This window comes from Trematomus bernacchii, unplaced genomic scaffold, assembly GCF_902827165.1.
Source record: "Trematomus bernacchii unplaced genomic scaffold, fTreBer1.1, whole genome shotgun sequence".
Lineage (NCBI taxonomy): Eukaryota > Metazoa > Chordata > Actinopteri > Perciformes > Nototheniidae > Trematomus > Trematomus bernacchii.
Window position 1 is genome coordinate 6,802,007 of NW_022988097.1, and position 15,750 is coordinate 6,817,756.

Genomic DNA, 15,750 nt, shown 5'->3' on the forward strand with positions numbered 1-15,750 from the left:
GAATGTTTTGTGCCTTCTTTCTTTCTGAAAATTGTCCAAAACAAAAACAAACTCCAACGCTTGCTTTGACAGAACTATTTAACATAAATGTTGTTTGAGATGAGGTTTCTGCAATTAGGCCTTCTGCTAGCTCTGTTTTCCCTGCATGGCACACCATACTGTATTTAAAAATCATACAGACTGACCCCTGCATCCACACATTCACCCTATACATCAGCGAACAGATTTCTGATCTTAAAGGACACAAGGGTTTTCAATCAAAGCTTGATTGAATACTTTGCCATCCTCAGCACTCACACACTCAGAAATACACACACATTGTGGACAGAGAGTGTCTTGAGCAACATCATTTACCACTTAGGCCCCTCCCCGAGGACAGTGCCATTCTTAATGCGTGGCAGATAGGTTGATAGCTCTGGTTTCTGTCGAGAAGTGCATGTCAATCAACAGCTCGTGTCAACGTCACTGAGGCAAAGTGTTTCTGAAAGATCTTTTTACTGAGTGCCTTTCTATCCATCCTCCGCCAACCCACACACTCGCACAAAAACACACTCACACATGCACAAACACACACACGGCCATTTCCATCTCAGCAATCACTTCTCCTGGAGTTCTCCTCTTCGGACGTGTAACAGTAATTGAGGTGGTTCCCTAGGGTGCAGTGCATTCTGGGCTGTTAAGTGCTGTTTCTTGTTGTTTTTTCCTCAAATGGGTTGAATTTTGGCTATTGTGTTGTTTCTTCCTGCTCTCTTATAGAAGTGTAAGCGATGGGCCATATTTACACGTATCATTAGAGAATAGGGACCCCGTCAGATGTGGGGCAACTGAGGGCTTATCATGCCCACTGGAATATCAATCAATACGACAAACAGTCTTAATGCTTTTTGTATACGCCCAGTCACAGGAGAGTACAGCAAAAATATTTCAAGGGGGAAGAAATGACTTCTTTTAACAATCAAATAAAAAAAATGTCTTACTCAAAAGCCCACTGCGTCTATTCAAGATGAAGCTCTGTCAGTCAAGGGTGTTCACTTGCTCTGCTGACCCCCCTACTCACAATATCAGGCCTGGCTTGAATACACCCTGTGACCTTTCTGCCCGTTGATGACGTTGTCCGTCCAGAAGAGGGAGTGATTGATCTGGATTGACACAAACAGCCAGTGCCCTGCCTGGCCTGTCACACAGCATCACTGGGTCATTGTAGCATGCCTGCATGCCAGATGAGGATGTAGGCTACACTTTTGAGGTAGCTGGGGCACATTTGGATTAAAAAATAAACAGGTTTTAGTTAGCAGTGTGAAGTGAAAGCCAAAGAATATCCGTTCAAAATGGAAACAAATATTACATTAAGGTTTATATAGAAGTTGTCTTTCCTGGATAATATTGTCCAAACAACATGTAATTTAAATGAAGTCTTTACAAAACATACCACACCTTTTTGAAAAGGATGCCTATTTTTTTTTAATCCGATACATTTAAAAACAAATGTCCATGCTCTATTGACTGTCTTGATTGACTAACTATGTATGACATTTTGAATCAACCACCAGCAAAGATATTTGGGTTTTCTGTGCTGCAATTTCTTGTAACGTTAAAACATACACTGATAGGCTACCAATATATCTGGCAATGAGACAAATCATATTATCAGTCACACAAACCACGAAATACCCTATGCATCAAGAGATCTATGCAAAAATGTAACAACAATAAGAGCTGAAATAATTTATATTCTAACAATAATGTATATTGGACTCTCAGGGTATCTTTTTTAATTATTAAAATATCGATTTTCTCCATACATCTTTCATTGGATTGTAAAAACAGTTTAATCTCACTTCATCTCGGGCAAATGGTGTTCCCTGTTGTTTTACGTTGCAGATGGCCACGGCATTTTTTTAATCCACATTAAAGTTCAGCGTATTTACAGTAGCAATGGTGGCAATTAGAAAACTACAACTCCAATGCTGCTTCACGCAAGTTGGTGACGCTACATGGGCATTTCCCGTAGTAACCTTTCCTGTCTGCCTGGTGGTACGTTTGCGCCTCCTGTCTTGAACGAGAGGTGAAGAAGAGTTTACTTTTAGAGAGTTCAAGGGTTTGGTACGGTGTTCGTGTGGAGTAAAGGGTTTTGTCGAGGCAGAAAACCCATTTTCACGGAGCCAAGATGCTGAACATGTGGAAGGTTAGGGAGTTGGTTGACAAAGCGTAAGTATCGCCTCGCTACATAACGCCTGGTTCGCGTTGTTTGTGCTTTTAGTTTACCTGTTTGAAAGAGACACGTACCCAAAACTCTGACGTCACTTGAACAAGTTAGCTAGCCTGTTTGCTACTAGCCAGTTAGTTAGCTGACTTTTACAAACACGGTTTCTCACGAGTATGAGAGTGCTCTCTTAGTCATCTTCAGTTTGCCTGGGTTTTTGTTTGGTCCGAGATAACATTAGCACTCCTGTGAGATTACTTATGCTTGTTGTTTGTGCGTTTTCTCCGACAGTGCAAGCTAACTAGCTTAGCTGACAAGCTAGCTAATCACCAGGCTACTTGCTATGTAGCTAGCTGACCGGGCTAGCCAGCTAAGCTAGTTTGACAGCTCCTGGACTGCATAATAAACGGGGAATGCTTATCGAGCTAAACGTTAACTCACACAATCTTATCTTACGTTACCACTGTCTGTACATTACACTTTACGCACTTACGTGTAGTAAAGCGTTAAGGTTACTCTCCGGTATGATTGTTATGACACTTGTAGCTAAGTTAAATGAACGTTACAGTAGTAGTTTTACAGAAAATTAAGTCTGTTTCAAAACTTTAAGTTACACCACAAGGCTGGATTACTTCATAACCAAGTTATTACTTGTTTTAAACCCTAGACTGTTTGGCAGGTTGGACTAGTTAGTCAAACATCAACTCAGACTTCAATGTGTACATATGTCGTAATATCTCATAATACATTAAGACATAAGACACTTTTTTCCACAGCAACTATAAACACGTTGATCCAACATGCAATGTACAGCGATCTTATCAAACGGGTTTGTTATATATCTACAAATGGTGGCTGAGTTATAATATTGCAATATGCGACACCAAAGAACAACAAGATAAACACCGGTACCACAAAGGCCACTTATTAATCAGTGACCAGTGATCCTGCAGGGTTTTGCAACTTGTTGGTACCTGTCCAGCTGCGAGCTTAAGTTCAAGGATTTAATGATTTCAGTTCAACTATACAAACCAGTTACTTATCATTCGGGTTTGAAAATAACTAAGATAAGAGTTCAGCATGCAAAATGGAAAGAAAGCGAAAAAGCATTTAACATGTGTACACTGTGAGTCGTTGAAGCTGCATTTCTAAAGAGTTTTGCATAGTGTGATGGCAGTTACCCTGCATGTCCAGCAGCAGTGTTCAAGTACCTTGAAGTAGTTACCTGTCCCAGCACTGAATTTAGGCAACATCTTGTGGAAAGTGTCTTTTGTTCTGCTTTGGACTCTGGTCTGCTTTGAGCTGCTGACCAAACGTTGAATTGTTGTCTTACACTGTATTGTTATTATGCAATATGTCGCCCCTTTGCAAGGTTTATGACTAATGTTACCGACACCCACAATAGGGTGTTCTTAAGTCCCTCCAAGAATGCATTCCTGCTGATTGCACTTATCTCCCTGGAGTGTGTTTTCCTGGAATACGGGTTGCTTTCATGAGAGACACAAAGGAGGCCAGACCAAGACACAGAAAAAAAGTGCAAGTTTCAAAGATTAAAGGATGGGAGTATGCATGTGGTTTTCCTCCTGGTTTCTTTGTAAACAGTGTGATGCAATAGCTTGTGTTTTGTGACATTCAAAAAGTGTCACTTTTGTAATGACTTTGTATTAAGTGTCACCAAGCTGTGAGTCATCCACACTAACAGTATGGCATAATGCTATATTTCCTGTTGTATGATGAAGGTGAGGTCTTTGCTAAGGCATGACATGCAAGCAAAGGTTTTATCATGTTTGAAAAAGAACTTGCAATGAATGCAAGTAGCATGTGTTAGATGAAGTATATAATGCAATTGGGTTAATGAGTAACTGAAAGCAGGTTTTTTTTTTTTTAAGGAAATGGTGATAGTGTCACTGTGAGAGAGTATCACAACTTCCGTTTTAAAGGCTGATATCTAGAACGAGGCCGCCACTATGAAGAGATAAGAAGTTGCATCACTACCTCATATCCTCTTGGTTTTTGCCATAATTCATGCAAACATAATTCTGTGTGCAGTATCGATAAATGCTAGAGGGACTCTGGCCAAATGAAGTTGTAACGTAGTAGCAAACTAATCAGAAAGACTCCAAAAATAAATAAAATCAGATCTAAAACCTGACCCCTCCCAAACAGAGATAAAGTCAGCATTGTCCTTAAAGAGCATTGGCAATAGTATTCAGTGTGATACAGGATAGGGCCTGTTTGTTTGTCTAGGATCTCCATCTCTCATAAAGTTACTGTAACCCCTGATCCAACTTGAATGAAAAAGCATAGACTTAATTTAAACAAAAGAGAGCATGTTGTCATGTAGAGTGGTAACCAAACCCTGCAGCTTGCCGTAGTAATGCAGCCTTTCTCCTCAACCACAGAGAGGGTGTATCTCCAACCATCAATCCAATGCTGCTTTTTCAGGCCCTGTACATTTTATTGCTGATGTGGCAGTAGTGAGGGAAGACTAAGGAGGCACAGGGTTCACATTTCTCTCCTCACTATGTTTCGGCTAAAGTTGTGACACTTTTTCTTTTCGAATAAGATGCCGGTCTTTTAAAAATGATATATCTCTCGAGTCCTGTAAGAAACCTTTCCTACTCAAGGTAGTAGACTAAAAATCTAAATACGCCAAGGCCATCTGCCTTGAAAAATGTATCTAATCTCTTTTAACAAATCATTCACGTTCCAATTGGGATTCAAAGTATTTTCTACAACAGTGTTCAAGCATATCCTTTACATTTCTAGAATGTTCTCTGCCTGGAAAATCCTTTGTTATTAACACCTGACATGTCTCCTTTACAGACTGGACATAAGAAATTACATTTATTTTTCTTGCTTTCAAAAATTCTGGTTTATCAATACTTTGTAGACCTATAACAGGAGCTTACATTTATGGAGTCTGACTGAATATAAAAAGGCAGATTATAAATTTGCCTTAGTTTTTTGTAATGATTCTAAATACGTTAACAGACTACCAAACCCATGATCTGGAAAACCTGCCCTCTGTGTCCCTGAGGTTGTTAGAAAGTGTGTCGGTTTGTTCCCCCTTTTTATTTTTTCTTAAAATGCAACAAGAGCTCACCCACAGAGAGCGCCATACTGTTTCACACAGTGCCATCTGAGGTTTCATTTGAGTGTTTATATTGGACACAGATTTGCATTTGCTTATTTATTCCCCTATTTTTTTTTTTTTTACGCGTTGTTGGATTCAGAGCACACCCACAGGCACTCCCTATTGTCCCATTTCTTTTAGCCCCTGAAAGGACATGTGCATGGGCGTGGCTGAAATAAGAGCTGTCATCTATTATCATCCATGTTGTGGGTTTTTCCATGGAGGCCATATATTTTGAACTAAAAATGATAAATGCCATGTATAATACTTCATACAGGCATTTTTTTTGTCCCACTGTATAGAACCAATGTGGTGATGAACTACTCGGAGGTGGAGTCCAAAGTCAGAGAGGCCACCAACGACGACCCCTGGGGACCCTCAGGACAGATGATGAGTGAAATCTCCAAGTAAGGACAACATGTAGCGTTGCACCACTCGCTGAAAAGCACCAAGGTTATCTGTTCATAAAATCAAACTGTAGAAAGATTATCTTAAAGCCCTTTTTTTATCAAGTGAACTTTTGCAGGAACATCTTTCAGGAAATTCACCTCCATTTTGACTTTAGGAACCTATTTTGAGCTTTGTTTTTTTTTAGCCCACAAAACCCCCTGTTTCCAGGGTAGTTTTTTCTTCCAGAAAGAAACTGCTGTTCCACTGTCTGCTGTAATGAACACAGGCCCTAAAGCTGCTGAGACATGTATAGCATTCATTAAAGCTGACGAGACCAGTAAAATGTTCTGTTCTTGACGAATACATGCTAGTGATGTAGCTGACTACAGACCGTGTAAAACTAAATACTAACAATATCTTTGCAATTTTGGTTGCACACTAAAACGTGAAAAAAAGAGGATCTTTACTTCTCTGGAAAAAGTCCCGATTCAGTTTTTGCAGACTAATTTCCCCCCTTGTCATGTCAGTTTACTACATTAGTTTAGACATTAAAGTTGTAGAAAATTACAACACAACAATTACCTGAACCTTCTCTAAATGTACACTGCTGTTGTATGCAGGTGCAATTATAAATGTTTTGCTCTTCCTCTTCTTCTGTGAATCTTTGTTTATCAAGAGCCACGTTCATGTATGAGCAGTTCCCAGAGGTGATGAACATGCTGTGGGCCCGCATGCTGAGGGATAACAAGAAGAACTGGCGGAGAGTCTACAAGGTCTGCCTGAATACTGTTGCGACATCGCACAAACACACATGCCCTATATCACACAAAGCTTTGAAGGCCTTAAAGCACCAAAATGAGATACTTCGGACCAGACCAGACCTCTTTTCAAATGAGCCTTCTGTTAACATTTATGTGAATTGTTTTGTACTCGTATGTACAGATAACAATAACATATTTTTAATAGTTTACAACACAAACACTGTACCTTAAAAAGAACCAGTTGGATGTCTCATATTGTTAACAGGCTCTGACCTGAGGGGGGAAACTGAAGCATACCCATATGTCTAACACTTTTTGTGTCTGTTTCTCAGTCGATGCTACTGCTGGCCCATCTAATCAGAAATGGATCAGAGAGGGTTGTTACCAGTACCAGAGAACATCTGTACGACCTGAGGTCATTAGAAAGCTACCACTTTGTAGGTAAGGTAACATTCTGGTCTTTTCCCGCTGTGTCTTTTCTCTTCTTTAAACCTTTGTTTTCTTTACATGTTGGAGAAGCATTACCTAAGAACTTGCTGAACAACAAAACACACATTTGGCTTTGATTAGTCGAGGCACTCTTTACTCTTTACACCTCAGCATTTTAGTGTTCAGTGTTTATTAACAATAGCTTCAGTGTGAGCTGTAATGAATGGACAGGGGCCCTAAGCACCGCTTAGTCCACAAACCCTTAAACCACACACAAACACACACACTTCCCTAAAGCTGCTTTCGCTCTTCCCAACCATGTGTTTATTTGAGGGGAAGTTTACAAAACAAGAAAATGATCCATTCATTATATTGTCTGTGTTTTCTCTGTTTCCACCTCTGTGTTTATAGACGAGAATGGGAAGGATCAGGGTGTGAATGTGCGTCAGAAGGTGAAGGAGGTAATAGATTTTGTCCAGGATGATGAGAGGCTTAGGGAAGAACGGAAAAAATCGAAGAAGAACAAAGACAAATACATCGGGGTTTCCTCAGACAGTATGGGATACCGAAGCTACAACAGTAAGTCCTTCATTGAGTTATATAAACTGTAATGTCAAATAATACTTGGGATTTTATTCTATTCATGTCCTCTTCTTCTTTATTTTATCCACCTACTATTATTCCATCTCTCCAGCGGGGGACAAGTACGACTCCAGCGACAGCCGGGGGAAGTGGGACGACGACTGGGAGAGGAATAAAGGGCAGTTCCCCTTCAGCGAGAAATTGGGGGAGATCAGCGACAAAATCGGCAGCACCATCGACGATACCATTAGCAGATTTAGGAAGAAGGAGATTGACGAGTCACCAGATGGATTCAGGTTAGAGACAGACTAGTTATCATTTGCCATTTGCACCATACACCTGTAGATAACATTTAAAAAAAATAACTGATCAGACCTTGAACAAAAGAGAGAAGAACCCCCCCCACCCTAACCCCGAAACATTCAAATGTCCTTTTTAGCGACAACGAGGAGGAACGGGGCCGCTCGTCTCAAAACGGCCAGTCGGAAAAAGAGTTCAAAGATGAAGAGGATACCGTAACCACCAAGAGTGTTCACATAGTCCAAGCAACAGAGACAACGGCAACAAGGAAGAGAGGGGTCCCGTCTAAGAAAGTAGACCTGGGGGCCGCAGCCCACTATGTAGGAGACAAGAGCCCAGACACCACCCCCAAACAGGTAACAATAGCACATGTGAGCATATAAGGTCAAACGTTATCGATATGTGTATAATCATGCATGGAGTGTTCCTGAAGTGTTTATATAGGGCACAACAGATGCATTTCTTAAATGTTATATATATATGTTCTATAATTGTTTTATATTATTCTTCAATCTAGGCCCAGCCAGCAGCCCCCCAGCCCGCCAGCAGCAACCTAGCTGACCTCTTCATGGTGGACACGACACCAAGCCAGCCTGCTGCCACAGGTATTATGTCATTTCTTCAGGTAACATTTAGTTTAATCTTCTTGTTGCTATGCCGAAACCACAGAGAAGCAACTGATCCCAGACATGTTCAGCATAGTTTATAGCACCTTAGAAACGGCTAGAAAGGGAAAACATCGCCTGCTATCATCTTCAAATATGTTTTATTTACATGTATTTGCGCAAACAAGCTAGACACCATCAAATCCAGGAGTGACCTTCTTGCTCAGTGTTGCTGTTCAGAGGGAAGGTCCACAGCGGCTGCAGTGACGGGCCCAGCTGCTGAGGCTAGCATCAGTTTTTGGGGACAGCAGTGGGAGGGAGTGGATGTATAGGAGCTAAGTGCACCAGATGTTTTTGGAGCAGTCCCCGGTGAATGGAGAGGGCGGGAGCGCTGAACAGATGTTTGCTCCTCTCCACCTATCCACTGCTGCCCCCACCCCTCCCCTCCCTCCTACACTTCTGACACTGAAGGAATGCTAACTATGGTGGAATGACACCTGGAGCTCTCTTGTTTAAAATGGATGTGTTTATGTCTAGTTCTCAACGTAGACCTGATGAGTGGATTCGCTGACTTCTCTGCACCGGCTGCCTCCGTCGGCTTCCCCTCAGTATCTGGTGGGTTTCAAGACTTTTTTTTTCTCTTCTATTTTTTTGGTTTGTTAGTGTGTGCATGTGTTTGCTGTGCTGTCGCAGCCATACTGCTAGAATATTCAGAGAGATGCTGTGAGGAAGCCCTGGCCATATGGAGCCTGCTAGCTGCTCTGCATAACAAGAACAGACACACATCAACTCCTGTTATGGATGACAAGGAGACAGGGACAGAGGAGGAAGATGGAGGGGGTGGAGGGAGCTGAGAGAGATGGGGAGGAGGGATGGAGACAACAAGCAGGGCCAGTTCAATGAAAATGTAAAACGTGGCACCAGTGGTCACTGAGACTGCCCTGAATACAGCCACACTCACTGAAGACTCAACTGTTGTTCTTAGTTGCTATGACGGGTTTAAATGAGCTTGAGTTGGTAGCATATTGCAGTTATTTACAAAGCTCACAACATCACTGTTTGGATAGCAAACATACACATTTACCCAACCCTCTTATATTTGTCCTCTTTCTTTTAGCTGCAGCACCTTCCTCTAGCAGCAATGGAGAGTTTGGAGAGTGGAACGCCTTCCCCGGAGGTCAGATGCCAGCATCTGCTCAAACTGTCGACACCAGCGGAAATGACCTTTTTGCAGCCATGACAGGTCTTGCAGCCGCCCCCCACGGCCCGGCTGCAGGCTCGGGCCCCGACTCAGACGACCTGTTCGACCTGATGCCCGACCACTCCCTCAGTTCCTCCCAGAGCCTCAACTTCAGCATGAGCTCCTCGCAGAGCATGAGCGCCACGGCGATGCCCCAGTCTATGTCCCAGGTATGCATGACCGCACTCATACAACCCACGCATCCTTCTTTAAATAATTTATTATTATACATATCATTACAAGACTCATGATGGGGGGCCTAAATTATACAGGTGGAAACAAAACATCCTCAGGAAAATAACAATACAGTTTATGACTTCAGATTTCATCAATCCCGAGCTAGACTGATACATTTGATGTTTTTGTAAATACATAAAATAAAGACGGTATTTGAAAAAGCATATAATTGTAATAAAATCACATCAGATTCTTTATTTTTGATATCGATGTAATAAACGGAATGACTCTGGTACTAGATAAAACATTTTCATCATACATTTAGCCAGCGAGCTAAAGCCAAACTAGAGTTACATTTTTCAGTTTTAAAAATCACCGTTTTTGAGAGCTGTGGTGTTTTTTGTTGTGTTTGGAATGTTCTAACCCCAGGCTTGTTGATTTGGCCTTGGCATAGACAAATGAGTCATATTCTGGCATTTACATGTTCACACAAATAACCTTTAAACCATTTTATGCTTCAGTTTGAAGCGGGAAATAAATGAAATTCAAACAAGAAGTTCACTTTAAGTAGTGTCACACATTTACTCCCAGCATTCAGTTTCCCTGTTGACATGAGTCGGTGTGCCTGTGTGATAAAGACATACCTTGTGTGATTGAGAGATGGAGGACAAGCATGATGGTGGAGGGTTAGCATGCAGCCTCACCAGATGCTCCTCTACCCCAGAGACCGCCCACTAACCACCCACTCCTCCTGTTTCTGACACACAGAATGAGAAGAATCAGGTTTGAGTTACAAAAACATTAAAAACCCAACAAAAGCCTGTGGATGTGAACTGTGTTCCATGTTAAAAGGTTGTTGACCTAAAAAAAAAAACGTTGTCTTCTGAGCAGACGCCCACCACTCTGTGTTTTAATGAGCTCAGAAACCGACAGAAGCTCATCTCTCTGACAGTATGGAGGTTAAGTGGAGGTTTAAAGGCCCTGAATTAAGAGAAGGAACTTTAGCTTCTCATAAAGTATTTCAGAGTTGGAGCTCTGATGTGTCTCATCGCTGTATATTTCTGTGATTTCAGCTCGGATTAGCTCTTTCTCTGACATTGTAACTCTGCTTGTGTGGGTCTTTGTCTTTGCTGCCCCTACAGAACATGGGAGGTCCTCTTCAACCGCAGTCTATGCAGCCAATGCAGCAGGGGGGGGCCTCTCAAGGAGCCAAAGCAGCCCTCCCTGCCACCTGGTCGGACTCCTCCATTAACATCAGCCTGGACTTCCTGGGGCCGGGCGTGCAGCCCCCCAAGCAAAGCCAGCCCACCCTCAACACCCTCCAACACGGTGAGACCAATGGGAGATCTGGTATGAATGGTGACACTGTAGCTAATATGGGAAAATGTATAAACTTTGCTATTGCAAGTTTTTACATAAAGGTTTTTAATCAATTTAAAAATGTCTTAATATTTGCCCCAAAATCCACTACAGCAGGCTCTTTGCGCATCACTGTGGCAGGTCATTGAGCATTTCTACTGGCCACTCAATCTTTCTCTGCTTATTCTGAACTTATTCTAAGGCTTTAGTAAACACTGAGTCAGTGGTACCAGCAAAATAAATATAGAATATGTTATGTAAACTTAATTCCTGATTATTTCTAATTTAGGGTTCATTTGGAAAGTAATATTTCTTGATATAAAGACAAATCTGCCATGTTGGAAGGTGACCTGAATGTTTACCTGACACAGCCAAACATGTTGGGGTTCACGCATTGTCTGAAAAAGCAGAGCTACACATGCTAGAGCTGCAACTAAGTCAATGACTGAGGTTATGAGTCCAACATGAGTGTCCATCAGTGCGGTGAGGTTCATGGCTGGTGAGGCACTGACTCTTTCAGAGTCAGATTTACAAATATTATATTTTGACTTTAATCGAAATATTCTGTTATTTTCAAAAGCTTTTTTAGTCTGATGCTTCGATTCATTGTAAACAGACCGTTCAACAAAAGGATACCCAAAATCTAAATATTGGATTGTTCTTTCTTAGTAAGATCCCATTTTCATTACAATTGTGGTCTTACCTTGACTTGAAGATGAAGTCCATGCTATCCTTCTGGACAACAATCTCTATAACTTTTTTGCAAAAGTCCTCCTTATCTTCCTCTAGTTTCAAAAGTCTAGTTTGTTGTTTGCGTCTACTGTCTCTGTGTAGAATAACAGTAGCAACAAGAACCTGTGGGCTCACGTGCGCCCCCTTCAGTGCGGCAGAAGTTATGGCTGCCTCCCCTGGTGCTTTTTTCATTGCCGTTGTATGATGAGACCAGCGGGCCTAAATATCATATATACGTGAAATAAGTTATTTAGAGACTATGGATGGCAAGGACACATGTAATAAAGGGATCTACAAACATTACATTGGTGACCTACAGTGAGATGGGAACAGGCATGCGATTAGTGCCCGCGCTCCAGCCAGTTTCTGTGGGGTGACGCATTCTGAATTGAGGCAGAGCTCATCTGTGCCTCACCTCACCCCACAGTAAATGGCTTGAGCGCGGGCACAAAATAAGTGGCCGCGCTAAAATAGTGCCCGCGCTCCAGCAAGTTACTGTGGGCTTACGAGAGGCAGAGCTCGTCCCTGCCTCACTTCTCATCGCTCTCGTAGCGGAGCTCGGCAAATTTGCCGATTTTGACTATAAAATGCGATTGGAATCATACAGAAATCACATTTACAAAACAAATCAGTGGAGACATTTTATTATTATTATTATTATTTCGTTTTTCTTTAGTTTTGTTCCCGTTACATTGGAGTATGACAGGTGAGGCTCTGCCTCCCCTGCCTCCCCTGACTGCACGTCGCTGGTGTCCATAGTGCTCCACTGCGGTTGTTAACATAAAAAAACAAATCAGTCTCTCCTCAAATGGTAGTGTACCTTCGTTATTAATGACATTCAGGTTGAATGCATTCACTCGGCCCAGTGCAAGCTGATGGGGAAAGCTAGCAACAGACTTAGCAGAAGGATACGCATGTGACAACGTCCGATTATCTAAATGAGGTTTAGAATGGTATACAAAATACATTTATGGATTTCACAAAAAGTATAAAACATGATACATGATAAGTTTTATACTTATTACTTAATTTAAACTTTTACATTATATATTTGGGTTGAAAGAAATCATTTGAATTCCTAAAAATCATATATATTTGAAATAAGGACATAGTAAAAAAAGTGAAATAGTAAAAAAAAAACAATGCAACATGTATAGAATTAGGTAATGTACATTAAGACAAAATTAAATACGGTTTGTTGCGGTCATAACTATTTATATACATACGTAGATTGCAAGATGACGACAAACAGATGAATGTTTCTCTAAAAAATATAACATAAATCATATTATTGAATTGCTATACTTAAAACTCAACTCGAGCAATAAATATCGAAATAGCTCCCAACTATGAAATGATCTGACAATATCCCAACCATAGCAGCCAGACTGTCCTATAAATCTCCTAATTTATGAGATTTTAAAATCTTGTATAAATTGCCTTTGTTCTGTCATTTCCAGGCACCCCAGTACCCAGCAGCATGCTCCCCCAGGGGTTTGCCGCCATGAACCTTGGACCTGCTGCAGTCAAATCGCCTGTCAGTCCCATGATGCACCCCGGTGCTGGCATGGGAATGGGTATGGGGATGGGCATGGGGATGTCCCCCAACCAGGGCATGATGGGCATGAACATGGGGATGGCCAGCGCCATGGGGATGGGGATGAACCCTGCGATGGTCCAACAGCCCAAACACGATGCCTTTGCTGACTTTGGCAACTTTGGAAAGTGATGGAGCCAGAGAGCAAAGATTATCTGGTGGAGTGGTGTTGATCTCTCTCTCTCTTTCTCTCTCCGTCCATTGGTGAAGGATTGTCACGAGCTGCAAACAAAGAGTACTTGAATAATGTCAACTATCACAATACAAACACCCTGCAATCGCCTTTTTTTTTTTTTTTTAAGGAATGCTGTGTAGTGGATCTAAAATAACTTGTGTTTGAACCAATGAGCCGTCTGGTCCTGGGTGACAGTGGGCCTCGTTGGTTATGAAAAGGAAGAGTGTGCCGCCAAGAGAATGTTTTTTTGGGGGGGGGGGTGGTCTGCTTTATAACCTCAATCAAGTTAAATCACCATAATAGCAAAAAAAAAATCAGTAGCTGCGTAATTATTTTGAGATGCATTCTCAGTAATTTTACTGAATTAAGTTTGAATAACATGATCAGCTATTTTAACTTTTCTAATGTACATTTAAGAATGTCAAGTTACCTCTTTCCTTCTTTTCCCATTGCTCTTCCTTTTGACCTGTAAATAGAAATCTGGAGCCCTTGCAAATAAGTTATGAAGTTCCAATATATGAGAGGCAGTGAGGGTGTGAGAGTTGTATCATACAGACCAAATCTGATACGAACCAAGACCCGGAGCACAGCGACACCTTCTCTATGTACATACCACACACTCCAGACGTGCTACAGCTAATGAATGAGTGTTTGGAGTGCACATTGATTCATTTAAGGAGTTATCAGACCATCATTTGTGGCCTTTCTTATTGCTATATAAATATATATATTTTACTTATGAAGAATATAATCAGTTTGCATCCAAATGAGATAATCAGTAGGTAGGAAGAGCCTCGTACAGGGGTCGAGGGTTCATTACAGCACAGAGTGCCTGAGAGACCCTTTGCCTTTTCTCTTCAGTTAACCTCTCTAAAGGAAACGCTGCGACTGCACAGAGCGCCTCAAGCCAAGAGTACTGTCTGTACAGATATCAGATGCAATCCTATAATTATTTTTGTTTGTCCCATGCACACTTTCATGGTTTATTCAGGTCAGATAATACCTTCAGAGTGCAAAAAAACGGAACTTTGAGTGTTGAGACTGTTATGAAGATGTCATTGTAAATGTCCAACAGTGCATTTCTGTAAATGCTGCCCTCTCACCTTCCGTCATTTGTAACGTAACTCATTAAAAACATCATAACCGTCATCATTAAAACCAAGAAGATAGTGAGAGGACGCACTTTTTAGGACGCAGTTTGCACCCAGTTTGATATGCCGGTTCCATGACTGTGTTAACGCATAATTAACTGCTAGGTTAGACGTACAAAACAGTGCTCTTCAGCGGTTCAAGTGCCTGCCGGTGGTTGCCTCCTGACCCTTGTGATAAGTCAATCTTGGCTGCCTGATATTTTGGGCATGTCGACGATTGGATAAATAATTCACTGAGCAGAGGTGAAGGTGGATGTGCGGCCCCGAGAGCATCGAGGCTTTCCTCCTGTCCCAAGGGCTCAGAGGCAGAGCACACTAACACATAGTAGCCTTGCGTCGGAGTCTGAAACATCAAAAAATGACCAAAATCTGTTTGCTGTTTTTTCTAAAATACAAGTAGCGGTTGTTTTATTCATTTTTTTTTTATTTTCTACTTCAAATTGTTTTTTTTGATCTTCTCTAAAATGGGATTGTTACTGAAACACTAGCATATGCAAATGTAAGAAAAGGAAATCCTTTGAGAAAATGAATTTTTGCATTATTCCCATTTTGATTTACACATCGATTCTTTATCTACAACATTAAACAGTTGATTGAAATGTGTTAATGGCGTGTGTTATTTGGTGTGCTGTGTCATTAGCCTCATTCAAAAGAGCTTCAAGCAGCAGATGTGAAATCACTGCGCTTCACTTTGAAATTACATTTAGTTAATGCCAGTTTGTTAACCTCATTGACTGAGGTAATCACGGAAAGTCTTTGATAAATATGCACATTTACAAATTAATAGGGCAAAGAAGAATAAAAAAGCGTACAATACAAGCAGATCTGCTGAAATGTAAGTATGCTGGATACAAAATCCATAGGTTATAACAAAAGAACAAAAAATACTTCTAAGACTTAAAGGGGCCTTATG

The 15,750-nt window shown here is 41.3% G+C and overlaps 1 protein-coding gene across 1 annotated transcript; it reads left to right on the forward strand.

The window, feature by feature from the left end:
* The first annotated feature begins 1,997 nt into the window (after nt 1-1,997).
* Nucleotides 1,998-15,436, forward strand: clint1a (clathrin interactor 1a). Its single transcript, XM_034121220.1, has 12 exons — nt 1,998-2,208; nt 5,642-5,746; nt 6,406-6,502; nt 6,823-6,931; nt 7,331-7,498; nt 7,614-7,797; nt 7,941-8,157; nt 8,319-8,406; nt 8,944-9,021; nt 9,524-9,816; nt 10,966-11,152; nt 13,375-15,436. Exons 1-12 carry the CDS (start codon nt 2,168-2,170, stop codon nt 13,641-13,643), a joined length of 1,836 nt encoding a protein of 611 aa, XP_033977111.1. The 5' UTR covers nt 1,998-2,167; the 3' UTR covers nt 13,644-15,436.
* The last annotated feature ends 314 nt before the right edge of the window (nt 15,437-15,750 follow it).

Excerpts from the sequence above, each read along its gene's own strand:
- clint1a (XM_034121220.1), top strand. The coding sequence starts at position 2,168 with ATGCTGAACATGTGGAAGGTTAGGGAGTTGGTTGACAAAGC. Across the intron at positions 2,209-5,641 it reads AGGGAGTTGGTTGACAAAGC|AACCAATGTGGTGATGAACT; the intron begins GTAAGTATCGCC and ends CCCACTGTATAG. Across the intron at positions 7,798-7,940 it reads GAGTCACCAGATGGATTCAG|CGACAACGAGGAGGAACGGG; the intron begins GTTAGAGACAGA and ends TGTCCTTTTTAG.